We start from the raw sequence: 16,232 nt of genomic DNA, 5'->3' as shown, positions 1-16,232 counted from the left end.
ATTGACAACTGAAAAATTAAAGAGGTTAACCATTTCGTTCAGTTTCATCAAGCACAGAGACAAAACACAAAAAGATGATGGTCCAGTCCAGAAGGCAAGTACTTAGAGATACACACAATACGTGGTGATAAAACAACCGTTAAGATGGATCACCTACTATATCAAAAAGATGATGTTCACCGAATTGGATCATCTAGTGATTCTAGTCTATATATGCTGCTGCATCTTATCATCATCAACATTTACTACTAATACTGTCACACCGACTTTCGTTACTTCATTTCTCAAAATTCGTCTCCAAAAATGGCAGTTGCTAGCTTAAGCTTCATTGTGGGCATCTTGGGTAATATCATTTCTATACTGGTTTTCCTTTCTCCTATGTAAGTTGGAAATAATTCTTTATTTATTTTTTCTGTTTCTTTTTTGAGTTTATTTCGTTTTAAGCTAATTATTTAATTGATGTGGGGTTTATTTTAATGAAATTCCAGAACAACTTTTAAGAGAATAGTGAAGAAGAAATCAACAGAGAATTTCAAAGGGATACCGTATATTTCAACGTTGTTAAGCACATCATTATGGACATATTATGGTCTTCTTAAACCCGGTGGTATGCTTATTGTCACTGTTAATGGAGCTGGTGCGATTCTTCAAGCCATATATGTTACTCTTTTCATCATCTATGCACCCAGAGACTCTAGAGTATGTATATACCCCCAACATAGGTTCTTCTGGATTTCTACTGTGACTACTGTCCCTTAATCACCGGAGTCCGAAATTTCTAAATGCGATGTTTTGCAGGTTAAACATTTGAAATTAGCAGGGATTTTTAACGTGGGGTTCTACACGACGGTGGTGCTAATTACATTTCTTGCTACCCATGGAAGCGTCCGGCTTACGGTTGTTGGATTCCTTTGTGCAGGATTAACTTTAGGAATGTATGCTTCTCCACTAGTATCCATGGTAAGTAATATAGGTTGCATATATTTCCATCTCCCTGTCCATATATTGCCTTCAGGCCTGAACCATACCATATCTTGCATTTAGCTTTTTGAATGATATGAATGGTCCAATTTGAGCCCCAATATATAAATCACAATGAATGATCATTAAATGAATCTGGTCACAGTTGCCAGAGAAAATAAAAGATTAGCTAACAATTCAATTTTTCAGGGCCACAAATCTGAGGTCATATCCTTGATTTAGCATCACCTCCAACACATGTTATTGTACTCATATTGGTGTAGCCATTTTATTAATTTCCAACTTTGCTATTATCATACACTCATCGCAAACTAAGTAGTGCACACTTCGTATTGCTGTTTGTTGTTTTAGGGAAGTTGGATGTGAATCTTTGCAAAACTTTTTGACTTGTTGCCATGGCCATTAGTTTTTCTTTTTATATTTTACGTGCTACTTTAATTACTGCAAGTGATTTTAATTAAGCGACGTGTGTCTCATGTTACAGAGAAATGTGATAAAGACTAAAAGCGTGGAGTACATGCCATTTGCGTTATCATTTTTTCTCTTCCTCAATGGTGGTGTTTGGTCTGTTTATTCAGTACTTGTCAAGGATTTCTTCATTGGGGTAAGAATCAATAGTCTGTTAGGCCTTGCAGGAGTATCTATGTATAAGGTTACCTATCTTGGTCCAATTAGTATGTGTTCCAATCTTGTTGCAATTTGGTTCATTGTGATTCTTTAATTAATTCTGGCGTCTTACGGTGTAAAATGAAAGATTAATTACCTAATGTCGATAAAAATATGCAATGTAGGTGCCCAATGCTATCGGTTTCGTGTTAGGTTCAGCTCAGTTGATAGTATACACAATTTACAAAAACAAAGCAACGGAGAAACCGATGGACAAACTGGAAGAAGAAGGATCAACTCATTTAGTACATGGAACGGTCGAAATGGCTACGTACGACAAAGAGATGAAGAAAGAGAGAAGCCTAAACAAAATGTGGAGTCTACCTAAACCAACAGTGTCAAGGCAACTTAGTTTTCAGAAGATTATTACTAAATCACACTCTATGAATGTAAATTCTTTACCGCTCAGTGATGATATTGAGAATCAAGCAGAGAACCTTGTCAATGGTCATGACAGGTAGTCAAATTACTAAGTTATAGACAATTATCAACAAGAAGTACTGGGAACAAGATGTAACCAGCAATGTTTTGAGTATTCCTTGGACATGTGTGCGGGAGACAAATGTATCGTAACAAATTTTAATTTATATTTCAAAAGTAAGTGCCAATTTATAGTCAAATACTGATGCCTTTTTTTTAGTCAATGTAGAATTTGGTGTCATCGATATCATCACCCAACAACTTATCGTTGTACTATAATGACACCGACACTACTAATGCATATTAAGCAACGGAACTTTATATTCAAAGCTCCCACACGAAAAAATTATTTGAAGGAATAGCAAAATCAAGAACAAAGGGAGAAGGACTTGAGCCTAACCTCAAAAAAAAAAAAACCCCAAGAGGCTACCTTCAAGAATCTAGTTTTCAAATACTAACCCTGACCCTTGAAACTTGTCGTTCACGAGACGATCTAGTCGTTCAACCATAGGCAGTCTCAAGTGATTCTTCCAATCAGCAACCTCACCTTTCCTATAAAACTCGATGTTTTTGACTCTGTCTGTAAAGTTACCATTCTTATTGACGTCCAAATCTTTCAAGTTTTGAAAACTACATAAATGTAATATTTCTTCGATCACTCCTCGACTCTCGTCTTCTGTAGAGAAACCGTAACCCATGAATTCTGCAAGTCTTCTTGCTTGAGTTTTCGGTTCTTTCTTCAAATCTTCGTACTTTAGAAACAACCCTCTATGAGGATTCTCTAAACTTTCTTTCCAATACCCAAGGATATGATCCCAAAATGGACCGAAAATTGAGACTCCGCTGCAAAAAAACTCAAGAGCCTCTTCGATTGACAGAGGAGCTCTATATCCATTGTCCTCCTGCAATGCCGGAAATGCTCTTAATTTGTTCATAAAATGCCACAAAGAGATGAAGTTGTCTTTTGGGTTTTTACATAAATAAACAACCTTGCAATTTATGCAACTCCTAATGGATTCAGGTAAAGAAGGGTAAGGAACATGGGTAGCTGTAAGTCTGGATGGAGAATCAAGCTCATGCTCTAGATGGTTATACCCTGGTGGATAAACATGTTTATAATCAGCGAAGGGGACGAGGTCATGAGGTGAAACTGTAAGCATGGGTAGTGGTGAGTAGTAGCAGCAGAAGAAGAAGGGTAACGGGGTCGATTGACGATTGCGTAGGCAAGTGCTTTCAACCAAGTAGTGCCTGCTTTAGGTAGTGTTGCAATAACTATATCGGTGTCCAAAGCTTTAAAATTCTGTTGAAAATCTTTAACGTTTTCTATTCCTTTAGCATAGAACCAAAATCCTTGATATTGATGAAAGGCAAAATATCCAAAACCATCTCGAGCACTACTGTTTCCAGAAAGATCAAATGGTTTTTCATTATCTGATGTTGCCATGGATGATGAGTTTTGACTAGAAATTTGGATCTCTATACTAGTTAGCTAGATGCTACAATCTGAAATTTGGATCTGTGATACTAGTGGAAAGTTGTCGGTCGTCTGACTATTAATATTTGTTTACTTCTTTATCAAAATAATAAAACCCAAGTAACAACTTCTACTAAAAGATAAAAGAATCAAACCAACCCTTCAACCACCAACTGACCGAGTGACCATCCTCCATAATGATCATAACCATCTTACCCAATGGGTTACAAACACAATCCCGGCAAGGCTGCTAAATGGGTATCATTTTGCTTGGGGGTGTACCAACCCAAAGGTAAGTATTTTTTTGTCCTATATGCATATTGGTATACCCCCAAACAAAACGGTACCCCCATTAGCAGACTTGAATCTCAGGTAGAGTACCACCTTTATCCTATTTTATATAACCACTAGGTCTCAACACGTGCCGTAACAGCACGGGCAATGATATGTGTTTCAAACGTATCCATCGATTCATACATGTCGTAATTGTCTGAGAAGTATCGAACCGATCGATACATGTCTAAATGTTTGGAGGAGTTGATTAATAAACATGTCTTTATCCTCAAATCTTTTAATATTGTGTATGTAAGTCATACAACCCTTTGGACAAACGTAGTTCGTTATAGCAAATCCTATGGGCAGTAGAACATTATTTCGTTCATTACTTCAAAAAAATATCATCAAAGGTCATTCACCAAACTTGTAACAAAACTAAAAACACCTAAAATTACTTTAAAATCAATTAGATTAATCTTGATAAATCTGTTAGCATTAGAATTTAATTTTTCTCTTTGATATAAATTGTTGGGTTCCCAATTTACATAGATTTGTGTTTATTCATTTTCCTAAAATTTATAATACTATTTAATTCTTGATCTATTTCTTTTCTTGTCTCTTTATCTATTACAGTAAAACTTCTATAAAATAATAGGCTTGGGACCACCTAAATCCTATTATTTTAAAGATATATTACTTAATCGATAAAATAATAATTTATTATTATATATATATAATAATAATATATTACTTTAAAGAATAATTCTTAATTTGAAATACTTTTTTGGAAAATACGAGAATTTTCATATTAAAAAAAATTAAATAAAGTATTTTAGGATAATACGAAATTGACTTTTAGACTGGAAAATATAAAAAAAGATAAAAAAAATTAAAGGAAACATTTTAGAACGGTATGCATTTGTTTTTAAATTAATAAATCTTATTAATTTCCATGAAAAAAGATTTTTAAACCGGTTTCAAGAAAAGACGCACTCCAAGCATCAATCACACTACAACATTTCTTATTGCAATACAAGAATGCGACTCCGCGTCTTATGAGTGCACTACGAACTATTAAGGATGAGATACAACTTGATATGAACTTCCGAGAAAAACAAACCAACATTGAATCATATTGTGAGAAAATTTTATGTGTATGAGAATTATTTTTTATTTTCTAATGGAATTTTTATTTTGTATAATATTTGGGACCTATTAATGTTTAAGGGGAACTTTTGAAATGTATTATATTATGATTTTATCGAATTTATTATTTTAGCATTAAAGGACCTAATCAGGACTGAAATTTTTTATTATTTTAGCGAGACTATTATATTATCGAGTACTATTTTAAAAAAGTTTTACTGTATCATGAACTATTTCTCAAGCATGCATAATTACACGAAGTTGGGGAGAAATGGAAAAAACAGAAATCATGACAAAAAAAAAGTGGAATAAAGAGAGATGTGAGAAACTGAATCAATTACAATTAATTCACGTGTAGCCTTATTAAGAGAGATGTGAGAAATTGAATTGGTTACAATTAATTCGCGTTTAGCCTTGTGTTTGGTCAATTTTTTTATAGGTTTCATTTTTCTTCCTACCCCTACCCGACAAATCTTAAAATCACAACATCTTCTTTTTTGGAAAAATCTGGCCTTTAAATTAATTTTAAAAAATAATTAAAAAATAAAGTAATTTGAAAACTAAAATCAAATTAAAACAAAACAAAAAACATTAACCAAGGGTGACTAAATAATTTACCTATATTAGGACACCTTTTCTCACCCTACTACCATTACTTCTTCCACCACCACATTATCGTCACCACTCCACCAGTCTTACCAATACCCACCACTATTATCCCCACCGCCGATCCACCACCATCAAAACCATCATTAGTGCTTAATTTACCTATCTTAGGACCCCTTTTCTCACCCTACTACCACTACTTATTCCACCACCACATTATCATCACCACTCCACCAGTCTCACCAATACCCACCACCATTATCCCCACCACAGCCCACCATCACAACCACCATTAATGCTTACTGATATGGTTAATATCAAATAAATTTATTATGTATCAACAAAAATATATTCATTTGATTAATTAAAGAAACATTTATTATGAAATATCAATTGAATATTTATTTTTAAATTTTAACTAAACGTGATCATTTATAGACGTAGATTTATGTTCTGCAAGTATAAATTTGACCGTTCTTTATCTAGCCTAACTTGTCCAAGCTTTGTTTTGTATTCTGGAAATGTAATCAATTTTATTTCAATACTAAAAACCGTGATTTATTTGATCAAGTACTATAAATAGCTGGGATCCCATTTAGGTGATCCAGCGGTCATGATCATATTGTCTTATATGATTTAGTATCCCCCTCATTATATCTGTGTTTCGTCCTTACTACTTAGTATCCATCATTAATGCTAAAAACAACCAACTACATCTATCACAATAAAATTTTGTCCATTTTGTAAAGACACAAATCTATTATTGTCCACTACTATTCACTAACATCCACCACCATATGTAAAACCAGCCACGCCCACTATTTTTTCTACCACCAGTAATGTTACCACCTCCACCACTCACAAATAACCGCCATTGTTTCCACCATCCACTGCTCCTTTCACTACCACCATTAAAAATTATTAATATAATTTTTAACCGGGGTCACTGTAATATAGTGGTAAAGTCATTGGGTGATTATACCAGTTACCTGAGTTCGAAACTCGCCAGCACCAAAGTCTTTACCGATCAATATACATATAGTTTTTAATAAACTTACTTATTAATAAAATTATGTATTTATTAGATTCACTAAATGAACATTTATCATGAAAAATTAATTAATCATTAATCATGAGCAATTAATAAGACACTAATTAATAAAGTATTTATAATGGTTAGTTGAAAAAACCACGACCGCAGATTTATCCCTCCTAGACAAATCTCGGCCGCTCTTTATCTAGCCTAACTTAGCCAAGTTTTGTTTTGTATTCTAGATAGTCCACATATTATCCCTATCTTTTTAACAAACACATTGTTGAACCATATGACACTGGGTAGCACGAATACTCCTAAAATGGTCACGTGACTGAAGCTTAGAAGCGTGTGTGTCTCTGCGTCAGACCATCATGACATCGTATGTATATATCACATGCCACTTCAATCTAAATTAACGTATACTCCCTCCATTTATCAAAAAGTTTTATTTTCACTTTTTCATTTTAGCATAAAAATAAGTAAATTGAAAAAGTTGAAGTAACACTTTTCCTGAAACAGAGGTAGTATTATTAATGCTCGGATTTTAATTTTGTATATGTGTTGTTTTACTAGAAATAACCCGTGCCGTAACGACACGGCATGAGACAGAATAATTTTTGGTCAGAATGATTTAAATAAATACTAAAAACTATGATAAGAATTGTTTTAACCCATGAGAATTTGTAGCTATGAAAATCTTAGATGTTTGTCATCGGAATAATTATGAATTCAGTTACACTTGCAATTGATTAAAATAATAATTTCTGATAAAAATGCTAGGTAAATTATTTTATATTGCCCTGAAATAATAAATTTTTAGTCGATCCCCAAAGATTGGAGATCTTTGATACTGATTTGTGTTGTATTCAGATCGTTGTGCTGAATCTTTATTGGATGAGAAATACATGTAATTACATCCTCTCGGAAATTCTTCCTCGATCACTGCACTATCGTCATGTTTTCATTATCCATATGTATTGATGATTTTGTTAATGTATTATCCCAGGTCATCTCCATTGCATTGTTTTGCCGAAGCCAAAAATTCGTTCTCTCATTCTCTTCACGGATCATCAATATTTTCGTGTACAAATGATGCATGAAGTATGGTTTTCCTTCATTTTCCTCCTCAAGGGAACATCGATATTCTCTCGCCGATATCATTGTCTCGATTCCTCACGATATGTTTCAGCAGTCTCGATAAGTTTCATTATCTTTTTGTCAGTTTTAGATTTATACGTCTCAAAAGGATGTCCTGGTCTAAATTTTGGCAGGAGAATTGTTTGTTTCGTCTCATCTTGGTTCGCGGATTCCAAGTGTTTGTATGCCTCATTATTCATTGCAAAGTCTTGGCCCTATAGTTATCATAGCCGCGGTTTCTTATTTTATCTCTCCTGACTTGTTTCTTTCATCCTGGACATTTGATTTGTCTGAGTTTTAACTTCCATTACGCTCCTTTGGTTTTTCTAATAATATGTTAATCATAAAAGCAGTTGTTTCTTATGCATGCATACTTTATACTACGAACGCAATTTTCTTAATTGGTAAGTATTTCAGTGAAATGAATATTGTGATGGTAAATTAGTGATTATAGGTAGATAATATGTGTATATGGTGAGGATGATTAGGGGGATGAGGAGTATAATCAAACGAAGAAAACCGGTAGCAGATAGGAAGATCAGAGGACTTAGATCATGTTTAAGGCATTTCTTTTAGCATTACGTCCACTCTTCCCTTGTTTCATCCATAAATATTTGTCTCCGATTTACTTAAAACAGGAAAAAAGTGAGTTATATGAACCCTAATTATGTAATGCAGGTTCTAAATTTTAGCCTTAATTATGATGCCCCTGTTTGTAACATTTATTGGTGGAGTAAGTTCTAAAAAGGCTAGCAGCAAAAGTGACCGAGATACCAAATGACTGCTTTAGAGAAATTAAAACAGTTAAATGCAGAGAATGAAGTTTCGTTTCGTTCAATAATACCGAGAATGATGAAGATATTGCTTGTAGCCTTAAATCTACTGATCTCTTAATATTCTCCATAACAATAACATCAGGAGTTGAAAAGCTGAAGGTGGATAATGAAAATAAAAAAAGATTTGGTGATAGTGACAGGTCAGTAATTGAAAATTTAGATGACAATGCTTAATCGTGTTGTTATGGAGGAAAAGACAATCATGATCAAGAAGATAAAAAAAATTAATTTAGAAGATTCAGAGGAAAAAGGAAACCACCCAAAAAGTCAAGAAGGTTTATGAAAAGATTGAGGTTCAGTGTAAGTGTAGCTTTGAAAAGGAATGCGACTCCAAGCTAGATTGTTGTCTCATTTGTAAGGCTGCAAAGAATGCAAGCTTGCGAGTCTTCATGGCTTTAAAATAGTATTTGTTTATCACTAAAATTAAATTAGCCCTACGGTTGAAGTGAAAAGTTTTGGCGATTCATTATTTGGATAGTTCTCAATTGTATGTATGTATTTATTTTTATTTTTAGATTATTCCCAACATGAAAAAAATGAATCAAATGAAAATGAATTTTTTGTATTCTTAACATAATGTTCTTTGTTCTTTGCAAGCTGATAAAGGGAAGTTAATTTATTTCAAGGCAGAAATAAAGGGTTTACATGTTGTAACCGCAAATGTTCTAATATTATTTTTTGTAGGTTGATGAAGGTGGGCTAATTATGAGTCAATTTTTTTTCATATGTTCGATTTAAAAAAGATATGAGTCAATTTTTTTTGTTTTTAGAAAAAAAAAAGAGTTTTACATAGTTGTAGCATTTAAATGGTAAGGATTTATTTGTTGGCATACATTTTTTTTAACTGGTGAGGAACTAATTATGAGGGTTATCAATGCATATATCAATAATTGAAGGAGGTTACGAATCTTACATCTGTTGGATGTCTTTGGCCGTGGTGAGACTGGGATGGTCGGATGAAACGTTTGTCTCTCAAAATATTATCCATCCGTTAAAGCCTCAAAAACCCTTTCTGTTTTGTAATTTTTATTTTTATTTTTTTGACTCGTATATTTTTGCATACTGTATTTGAATCAACATACGTGCATATTATTATTCAAAATCATATTTAAATGTATATGAAATAAATAAATAAATTCATGTTTTATGTTGGCAAAAATTCTAACGATGTTCTTTATTTCCGGGTTGAGAAAAGATGGATAATCTGTTAAGATATCTTTTAGAAAATAATTTTTTTGTATGCTTTTTATAGGATAAATATTTTTTAGTTTTTTTATCAATTAAAGGTAAGGATTTTTCTTTGGCATATTGATTTTTTTAATTGATTAGGAGCTAATTATGAGGGTTATCAATGTATATATTCATAACCGAAGTTGGTTACAAATCTTACATCCGTCGGATGTCTTTGAATGGGATGAATTCTTTCACTCTGCTACCGGGAACCATTATTCTGAAACCCAAGATTAAGCGGAATTAGGTTTTTTGTCCAAAATAATGTCCATACCCACACTGTAAAATTATCCATATAAATCATCCAAAAACAAACACTTAATCATTTAAGTAATAGTATGTACATATATTTATAAATATATATCTCACTTATGCTTTAGAAAAAGAAAAAAAAGTTTCACTTCCCATCAACTACACATTGCCACCACCAAATACAATCAGTGCATAAATGTATTATGATTTCATTTAATGTTTCTTTAAATATCTTGAGTTAAGTGGTTATCCACTAATTAAAGGTTAATAAATTTGAATTCATAATGAAATATGTTACAAAAACGACAACCATCAGATGTCTTTAGCTGGGATGAGATTGAGATGTTAGGATGCAACATTTGTCTCTCAAAATGTTATCCGACCGTCCAATGCTCAAAAACCCATTTTGTTTTGTATTATAGATTAACATATATATACTTATTTCTCCACAAATTTGTTATTCATAAACAATTTATTAGTCTAGTTGAAAACTACAAACATTTATAATACATATATTTTAGTAAAAAATATCATTGATTTTATAATATTCCGCGTCCTAGTTTTCTTAGAATTTATCCATATCTACATCGAGTCGAGTCCACGTCAGTGAAACTCATTGACGACATCAAACCTGAATAAATATATGAATACACTATAGTTAGTTACAGTGATAAAATAATTAATTAGGTGGTGATATTAGTGACCTTGAGCAATAGGATCGGGTAAAAACTTCAGAAGGAGTCGCACATTCTTGGGGAAAAAAACACCGGGATGAATAAAAGAGGAATAACTAGTGTTGTTGAATACAGGCCGAGAGGAAGGTGGTGACAGGAGCCAATCCCAGTAGAACCTTTTTAAAACCATAAAAAATAGTGATCAGTGTTTGTACCCTATTATTTTAGACTACAAATAAGCTTACTTGGGCCTAATATGCTCCTCTTATTAGTCAAGTATGGCTAACAAGGCCTCACTAGCACAATACATAAAGGCTCATGTGCATAGATCCAAATTAGGCTAAGGAGCTGCCACATCTCTACTGCCATGTGCATCAAGCATTTCCAAACAACATCTTCCACGTCAGCAGACACCTCCAATTAGTGTCTGCCACATCAACATTGCCACGTTAACAGAATAGGCATAGTCAACAGTCACCTGGACAGTGACGTCAAAGTGTCGTCAGCACACTTAACGCCGTCAAAGCCGTTATGACGCCGTTAGAGCAACATCCAATTACATCGTCCAAAGGTGACGGCGTCATAACGCCGTCATTAGCACCGTTAGGAGGTCAACACGACGTCATCGTCATGGATGACGGCATCATGGTGACACAATCCTGGCGTCATCAACCGGTCATCTCCTCCGACCACGGTCTTCTTCCCCGACGACGATGGTGACCAGTACGACGACTTTAGTCGGCGACCTACCCCGGCGACTGTACCCAAATCCGTCCGGCGACAACAGTTTTTCTGTGCATCATGGAGTAACTTAAGTTCGTGGCCCCTGGATGTTTACGCCCTTCTCGTTTAAACTGGAGGATTTTTATGCCCACCTAGTCGAGTTGAGCCATTGTCTCACTGATATTTCAGCCCATCCTCATTTGGCCTGCGGATTTCTCCATCCCACTTCGTGGGCTTAGACTATTTCACATATTTGCTTGGCCTTGGTCAATTACTATCAATGGTGGCCTAGTTCCATAACCCTTGAGGAAGTTTCTGGAAACAGGGAATGTTCTGGAACATTCCAAGAGATATGCAGGGCCAATTATTACAGGAGGCATGCAGGGCCAGTTATTACAGGAGGCATGCAGGGCCAGTTATTGCAATTCATGCCTACCTCGAAATTAGAGAAAAAACGGAAATTTGTAACATATAAATGGATGGTTTACAACCCTAAAAGGTAAGAAATCTTCTCTACACAAACCCCTGTGAAAAACTCTAGCTAACTTAAGCATCAGAGGGTTTTTTGCAGGTACCCCACGCAACACTGTTCACGTGGAGAGAAAGGCAGCGGTTCGATCATCAACAAATCACCATCAGATTCGTATTTGGAGGTGAAACTATTTTACCTTACAAAATTTTGCACCGACCAAGGGGGTTCGAGAAAAGAATTTTTCCCAAATCGAGTCATGGCAGTAGTCAAACAAACTGCGCGAAGGGTTGATTCTGTTAGCAATCCTCAACAATGCACGAGACGCGAAGCTGAAGGGAACGAGATTGAAGTTCAGTAAACACCAGCAATACCCACCGGAAACAGACATGGTCGTGTTCGTGACAACACCTCAGATCGTGGTCGTGATCGAGATCGTGTTCGTGACAGAACCCCAGATCTGAATAATCGGAGAGTCGAAAAACAACCAATGATCGAAGCCGAAGGAATGAGTGTTGACTCCATGCATGATGGAGAAAACCCACGAGATCGAGTAAGCAGAGGGCATGTATTCGGCAGCCCGTCAAGAAGGAATAACAATCGACCTGACCTGCGAGATGGACGAACGACAAATCCTAGTACAGAGGAAGAACTGTTGCGCTATCAGCTGAACCAGGTGGAGAAAGAGAACGCTCTCTTGAGATTAGAACGAGAGAACCAGTCTCGACCAAGGACTGGAAATCTGAACAACCAGAAGGATCGATCTGTATGGGCGCGCCTTGGAAGTCGAGTTTGCCCGCGAGATGCAGACCAAAACAGAAAAGGGATCGATCTTGAAAGACCAGAAAGAAATCTGTTGGTCACTGGAGATCTGACTAGACGAAGGCGTGTACGATCACGGCGAGAAGAAACCCGAGAAAGGCTAACTACAACTCACCAGAGTACGGCCAGAGTTACCATCCGCTAAAAACGTCTCAAGAATAATGAGGATGACGTTCGAAATCGACACGATTACTATGCTCGTTCGGAGCAAGGCAGAGCTGGAAGAGAGTCCACTGGAAACCAAAGGAAAATAATGATATCTAAAGCTCATATTCTAGAGGACCAAAACTATGAACAGGAGGACAGTTCCTTAGATGGCGACGTAGACGTAATAACGGATGCTCTTCTTTACAAGATACTCGAGAAAGTAATGTCGAAAAAGCACTCCAGAGAAGAAATGATGGTCATGTTGCATCAAGCCGCATGAGCTCCTTTCAAACTGAATATCAGAGAATTCCAGCCGCCAATGAATTTTCAAGTTCCAAAGCTGCCAGAATTCGATGAGAAAACAGATGATCCAGATCAACATGTTTTACACTATGAAACTACCATGACTCTGTGGCAGTACAGTGATGATTTGATGTGCAAAATGTTTCCACAGTCACTGGCTGGTGGAGTAATAAAGTGGTTCAATCAGCTCCCGACACAGTCGATCGGTACTTACCAAAAGCTGGTCGACGAATTCTGCTCTCACTACAAGTATAACAGACGTGATCGGAAGGGATACCACACGTTGTTCCTTCTAGAAATTCGGAAGGAGGAAAGCATCAGACAGTTTACTCGACGATTCAAGCAAGAGTTGGCCGATGTGGATGGTGCCAACGATCAAGTCGTCATCGACGCTTACAAACAGGCATACCAGTATGATCAAGGAGGTATATACGGTTCCTTGGTCAAGAGACCACCAAAGACTCTGGAAGAACTATAGAACGAGCAGAATAATACGTTAGAGTGGGGGATGATTCTAAAGCTCGAGAGACAAGATAAGTTAATAGATCATGCAATCATCCAAATGATGGGAAGAAAGACAAGTCAAATAACCGTTCGAGTGGACAGCATAACGATCGAGGTGAAGTTCGAGAGAAAAATCAAGGGGAACGAATGGAAACTGGATATCAGAAATATCACGATATGAAGTTGACACCATTGAACATACGACTAACAGAGTTGTATGAAAAAATAAGAAAGGATTTGATCCCCCCACAGCCTTTGCCAGCGGAGACACGTGATAAACGTGATAAGAGCAAATACTGCAATTATCATAAAGATCATGGTCACAAGATTGAGAATTGTCGCTTTTTACAGATCGAAGTCCATTGAATGATAGACGCTGGAAAGATACAAGAGTACGTGAAAAAGGATTTTGGGAAAGGTTCGGGACAATTTGGCGTAACACATGTGATTAATGTCAGTCATGCCAGGATCCATTCAATGACCAGGCGAGCATCAGAAGATGAGACCATGAGAAAGATCAGGCAATTAAAGGAATGGTACGTGACAAATCACATTTATTTTTCAGTGGAAATGGAGAAAAAATTCTGGATCTTGGATGCAAAAAGATCGAGTTTTCTGAAGCAGCCACGATAGGCGTATATGCTCCCAAAAGTGATGTTATTGTTATAACATCTTGGATTGGCATGTTCTGTGTACACCGTATTCTAGTGGATACGGGAAGATCAGTGAGAGTGTTGTTTTCAGGAGCCTATTCCAATATGAATCTCTCGCGCGACTTGATCAAGGAGGACGAAAATCCAATTATCGGATTCAGTGGCGAAACTACAAAGGAGATTGGGAAAATATAGATGCCTATAACAGTGGCTGACATGTCCGTTCTAGGCAGTTTCATGTTGCTGGATTGTCGAGCTCCCTATAATGCGATCGTAGGACGAGACTGGATGCATGTGATTGGTGCAGTCACATCCTCGTATCATCAATGCCTGAAGTTTATCACCCCTAAAGGGGTCGTGAAGGTTAGAAGCGAACAGATGTCCGCCCACAAGTGTCACGAGAATGCTATGGATGAATACAAGAAACCAGAAGTTAGCGGGAACCAGATCCTGCGAGTCGAACAAAAATATCACTTACATAATCCTCTCCCTCCAGAATCATATATGGGAGAAGACGCGGATGAACCCCAACGGTTGAGAAACTGATCGAGGTCCAAATTGGGGATGAGAAGCAGAAAACCACGTTCGTAGGGGAATATCTACTCGCGCACGAACGCGATGGTTTGATTATATTGCTAAGGGCGAACGTTGACGTTTTCGCATGGCGTTTTGCTGAAATGTCTGAGATAGATCCGAATGTAGCCTGCCACATGCTAAATATCGATGAGAAGTTCCATCCAGTTCGTCAAAAAATTAGGAGTATGGCACAAAGGAAAAAAGATGGAGTTGCTGCAGAAATAGAGAAGTTGTTGGAAGCAGCCTTTATACAACCGGTACAGTATCCACGATGGTTGTCCAATGTTGTCCCGGTTCCAAAGAAGAATGGTAAAATTCGTGTCTGTATCGATTTTACTGATTTGAATAAAGTATGTATGAGTGATCCGTACTCACTTCCGCGGATCAGAGATTTGGTGGATGCAACCTCAGGGTACGGAAGACTGTCATTCATGGACGATTTTTCGGGGTATAACCAAATACCTTTGTTCGGGGAGATCAAGAGCATACTTCCTTTGTGACTGACAGAGGAGTTTACTGATATACTGCAATGTCCTTCGGTTTAAAGAATGCAGAAGCGACCTACCAACATTTTGTAGATCATATGTTCAAAGATCTGATTGGGAAGACGATGGAAGTATTTATCGACGATATGGTAGTGAAATCTAAGCAAAAAAAGTCTCACTTTCTCGATCTACAAAAGACGTTCGATATCTTGAAGAGATACCATATGAAGCTCAATCTAGCAAAATATTCATTCGGGCTATCCTCGGGAAAGTTCATTGGGTACTTGATGACGCATAGAGGTATTGAGGAGAATCCGGAGCAAATCAGAGCCATCAGACAGATGCCATCCCCAATAACAAAGAAGGAGGTCCAGAAACTAGCAGGACGATTAACATCTTTAAATCGTTTCATTTCAAGCTCGTCAGATCGATTCAAACCATTCTTTGACGTTTTGAAGAAAGCGGTGAATTTTGGTTGGACAGATGAATGCGAAAGAGCTTTCAATTAAATCAAACAATATTTGTCAACCCCCCCGGTATTGGTGAGTCCAAAGAATGGGAAACCTGTCGGAGTTTATCTGGCTGCAACGGAGAACGCTGTAAGAGCAGTGTTGTTTGTTACTGATCCACATGAAAAGCATGTTTACTTCGTCAGTAAATCTTTGATGGGGGCGGAAACGCGATACAAAAAAATTGAAAAGATAACACTTACACTGTTGCATGCATCTCGTCGCCTCAAACCATATTTCCAAGGGAGACAGATCGTAGTCTACTCTGAATATCCGCTGAAGAGAATCTTGGAACGTACTGATGATT

General features: G+C 36.5%; 2 protein-coding genes across 2 annotated transcripts; one reads left to right on the top strand and one right to left on the bottom strand.

The window, feature by feature from the left end:
- The first annotated feature begins 231 nt into the window (after window positions 1-231).
- Window positions 232-2,267, top strand: LOC113360873 (bidirectional sugar transporter SWEET16-like). The gene is made up of 5 exons (XM_026604308.1): window positions 232-380; window positions 489-699; window positions 799-960; window positions 1,466-1,585; window positions 1,773-2,267. Exons 1-5 carry the CDS (start codon window positions 304-306, stop codon window positions 2,106-2,108), a joined length of 906 nt encoding a protein of 301 aa, XP_026460093.1. The 5' UTR covers window positions 232-303; the 3' UTR covers window positions 2,109-2,267.
- Window positions 2,268-2,507: 240 nt separating this feature from the next.
- On the bottom strand, window positions 2,508-3,511 carry LOC113358941 (cytosolic sulfotransferase 15-like). The gene is made up of 2 exons (XM_026602651.1): window positions 3,316-3,511; window positions 2,508-3,217 (listed from the first exon to the last, which is right to left on the bottom strand). Exons 1-2 carry the CDS (start codon window positions 3,509-3,511, stop codon window positions 2,508-2,510), a joined length of 906 nt encoding a protein of 301 aa, XP_026458436.1.
- Between the last annotated feature and the right edge of the window lie 12,721 nt (window positions 3,512-16,232).

This window comes from Papaver somniferum, chromosome 3 (assembly GCF_003573695.1).
Source record: "Papaver somniferum cultivar HN1 chromosome 3, ASM357369v1, whole genome shotgun sequence".
In the NCBI taxonomy this organism is placed as follows: Eukaryota; Viridiplantae; Streptophyta; class Magnoliopsida; order Ranunculales; family Papaveraceae; genus Papaver; species Papaver somniferum.
The sequence above is the reverse complement of the archived record's forward strand: the minus strand, read 5'-3'. Positions and strand labels throughout refer to the sequence as shown.

Excerpts from the sequence above, each read along its gene's own strand:
- LOC113360873 (XM_026604308.1), top strand. The coding sequence starts at position 304 with ATGGCAGTTGCTAGCTTAAGCTTCATTGTGGGCATCTTGGGTAATATC. Across the intron at positions 700-798 it reads ATGCACCCAGAGACTCTAGA|GTTAAACATTTGAAATTAGC; the intron begins GTATGTATATAC and ends GATGTTTTGCAG. Across the intron at positions 1,586-1,772 it reads TCAAGGATTTCTTCATTGGG|GTGCCCAATGCTATCGGTTT; the intron begins GTAAGAATCAAT and ends TATGCAATGTAG.
- LOC113358941 (XM_026602651.1), bottom strand. The coding sequence starts at position 3,511 with ATGGCAACATCAGATAATGAAAAACCATTTGATCTTTCTGGAAACAGT. Across the intron at positions 3,218-3,315 it reads TGCAACACTACCTAAAGCAG|TTTCACCTCATGACCTCGTC; the intron begins GCACTACTTGGT and ends CCATGCTTACAG.